Source organism: Python bivittatus, unplaced genomic scaffold (genome assembly GCF_059951505.1).
Source record: "Python bivittatus isolate LINGU-HERP-01145 unplaced genomic scaffold, Pbiv_v1 ctg000980_np1212, whole genome shotgun sequence".
NCBI lineage: Eukaryota > Metazoa > Chordata > Lepidosauria > Squamata > Pythonidae > Python > Python bivittatus.
In genome coordinates, this window is record NW_028277125.1 from 34425104 (window position 1) to 34428582 (window position 3479).

The following is a 3479-nucleotide window of genomic DNA, read 5'->3' on the forward strand; positions in this document are numbered from 1 at the left end:
AAACGACGCTGCGCTGGCCGCCGCTTGAAAGAGAGACGGGAAGGCAGGCGACCCCAAAGCCCACCAGACACAAGCGGCAGCGTTTAAAGCAGGCAGGCGGGAGAGGCCGCTGCAGCAGACCTTCCTGCGAGATCCTGGGGGAGCCGCCGCTGGGGTTTGGCGCGGCGGAGGACTGACCCGGTTAAGCCGCCGCCGGAGCCGCCACCTTCCGAGGGGAGCCGCGGCAGCAGGTGGTGGTGGGCCATGATGGCCACCAGCTTCCAGGAGCCCCCGCCCGAGGACACAGTGGCCCTGCTGCATCGGGCCAAGGAGCCCGGCGGGGGCGAGGCGGGGGCCAAAGGCGAACTGAGCCCGGCTTCCAGCAAGGCGCCGCCGTCGTCGGTCGGAGCCTCAGCGGCGGAGAAGGGCGACCCGTCGCAGAAGCCGCCCTACTCATACGTGGCGCTGATCGCCATGGCCATCCGCGAGAGCGCCGAGAAGCGCCTGACGCTGTCGGGCATCTACCAGTACATCATCGGCAAGTTCCCCTTCTACGAGAAGAACAAGAAGGGCTGGCAGAACAGCATCCGCCACAACCTCAGCCTCAACGAGTGCTTCATCAAAGTGCCGCGAGAGGGCGGCGGCGAGCGCAAAGGCAACTACTGGACGCTCGACCCGGCCTGCGAGGACATGTTCGAGAAGGGCAACTACCGTCGCCGCCGCCGCATGAAGCGGCCCTTCCGCCCGCCCACAGGCCACTTCCAGCCGGGCAAGAGCCTTTTCGGAGCCGCGGCCGAGGCGGCCGGCTACGGTTACCTCACGGCGCCACCCGCCAAGTACCTGCAGGCGCCTTTCCTCAACGCCGCGGCAGCGGCCGCTTCCTGGTCCCTGGCACAGCCCGCCCCGCCGCCGCCGCCGCCGCAGGCGCCCTCAGCCGGCTCCTACGCGGCCTGTCAAATGGCGGCGGTGGAGAGCGGCGGCGGCAGCGCGGGAGGCAACGGCGGCGGCGGCGGCGGCAGCGTTACGGGCGCCCTCAGTCCTGTCAGCGCCGTGAAGGGAATGGGACTCTCGGCCGGGCCCGGCGTGGCTACCACCGGCGCCGCCTCAGCCTACGGCCCTTACTCGCGCCTTCCCGCCATGGTGAACTCGTACAACGGCATGGGCCACCACCATGCCCACCACCACCCGCACGCCCACCACCACCACCCTCACGCCCACCACCACCATCACCACCACCACCACACGGCCCAGCAGCTGGGCGCGGCTGCGGTGGCGGCCGCCGCGGCTGCTGCAGCCGCCGCCTCGGCCGGCAGCCCCTCACCGCAAACGGCGCCCAACGGAGCCGCCGGCCTGCAGTTCGCCTGCGCGCGCCAGCCGCCCGAGCTGACCATGATGCACTGCTCGTACTGGGACCACGACAGCAAACACAGCGCCTTGCACCCCAGGATAGACATCTGAGGAGGCGGGCGAGCCGCATCTCCGCGGCGGGGCCGCCCTGTAGCCCACCGCTCCTTCCCAGCCATAAGCTTCAGGCGTATAGTGTGTTTTTAAGAAAAGCTCGGAGGGCCTTTCCTGATCGTTTTCGTTTCCACGATGCCCAGCGCATGCAGTAATTTTCAGTGCCAGAAAGAGAGCACACACACACACACCCGCAACCCCGCAAACTCTGTGTGTCTGAAGCGAGACGGCTCCTCTCCAGGTGCAGGTGAAGGCAGCGTGACGTGCCGAGGACTTTTCCAACCTCCTCCTTTGCTGCAGCAGCTCGCCTTTTGGTTGTTGATCCTCCTCGCTGTCACTAGCTTTTAAGGGGTTAGAATGCAGAGTTTTACTCAATATTAATGCCCCTAGAACAAGCCCTAATAAAACTAAAGCTAAAGTCGCCTCCGGTTTTTTTTTAGTTGCTTTAAAAATACACTGGCGATACAACCCGGATCACGACTGTAGAAGACGTCCTTTGACTTGGCTATCCCGAACTTACTTTGCAGAAGCAGGGAGAGTTGGTTGTAAGTAATGATTTTAAGATCGAAACGTGGGTCTCAATTTCAGAGGAATTTGCTTTGCATTATGAGTTTAAACGGGGTTAAATTCCCGATGAAAGAAAAATAGAAAAAAATCATATTAGGGTAAACAAGAAGAGAATTACGAAATGATATGTTCACGCTTCAGATGAGAGGTGTCGAATCAACAGCTTAATCTCCTGCTCAAAACAACTAAACCACCAAACTGTAAACCTCGTAAAAAGCCACGTTTGTTTATTCAGAAAATATATATTAAAATAGGTCTGGATTTCAGCTATCTAGAAAACAGACAGGGTGGCGATGGCTGTAAATCCTATTGAATCAGGTTGCTTTGGTTTAACTATTTGAGCCGTGTTTATACCCCAATGATTTCAATTGGATTTAAGCAGGACTAATTTTTGATTCAATTCACAATCCTTTTAGACAGATGTTTTAGAATTGAATCTAATGATTTACATGATTTCTCAGCTCTAAAAATGTAAAGCATGCCAAATTTATCAGGATTTATTTTCAAGAACTGTTTCTGAGAATGGCAAAGATTCTAAGCACATTTTTGTGAATGTAAATTTCATGAAACGCTGAGACTTTCATTCCATTGTCCTGCGGTTTTACAGGCGGTTTCAAGAGTTGTTTGTTTTCAGTTTCCTGGCTTCTCTACATGTCAATTTGGGCAGTTCGGTACTGTTTCAACAAGTTTAGGGATGTTTAAAGTTGAGAGGGGAACAGGCTTGCATTATAGGATTGCTAATCTGATTATGATAGATAATTACTGGAAATAACTCTTTGAAATCTATAAAGGTGGGGGGTTTAAAATCCCTGTATTTTGAACAGACTGGCTAATACAAATAATAGAAAGCACTAGTCTTTCACTTCGCCTATATTTTGGCATAGACATGTCCACTGTGACCCCAATGATGGAAGGGGGGGAGGGCAATGCACTTCTTCAAATCTTAATATCACTGTCCAAAATAGTACTTACTTGGGGGCTGTATTTTATCAGAAAAGCTCCTTCTTGAGGTGACTTGTAACCATGTTGATTTGAAATGGGAAGGAATTTTAAGAACAATTTTAAAACACTTATATATGTATATGTATTTTTTTAAAAAAAGAAAATAGTATTTTCTCAAGATAAAGTTTATACAATACTAAAATTATTTGGATAAAACAAAGCTATTCTGAATTATTATGAATAGTAGTAATAATGGAGACTATTTTTCCAATGGCGCTGTTATGCACACACACGCACCCCTATCCTAGCATTAACATGGATGTTGAAAGTAATTTTTATCTTTTTTTTTTTTTTAACTGGAACAATTTTTCCTGTAAATCAATTTTCATGGGTGGCTATCGGCTTCCTCTTCTTTTGTGAAACAGCGTTTCACTCTTTGATCCTGAAAAAAAAGATGATCAGAAAATGTATTAATGGGGGGAAGGGGGAATCATAGCAGTTTGCTAAATATTTTTGTAAGCAAGCTATTTTGG

The 3479-nt window shown here is 51.8% G+C and overlaps 1 protein-coding gene across 1 annotated transcript; it reads left to right on the forward strand.

The window, feature by feature from the left end:
* Positions 1-243: 243 nt before the first annotated feature.
* On the forward strand, positions 244-1490 carry FOXL2 (forkhead box L2). The gene has a single exon (XM_007422251.2). The coding sequence runs from the start codon at positions 244-246 to the stop codon at positions 1435-1437; it is 1194 nt and encodes a 397-aa protein (XP_007422313.2). The 3' UTR covers positions 1438-1490.
* The last annotated feature ends 1989 nt before the right edge of the window (positions 1491-3479 follow it).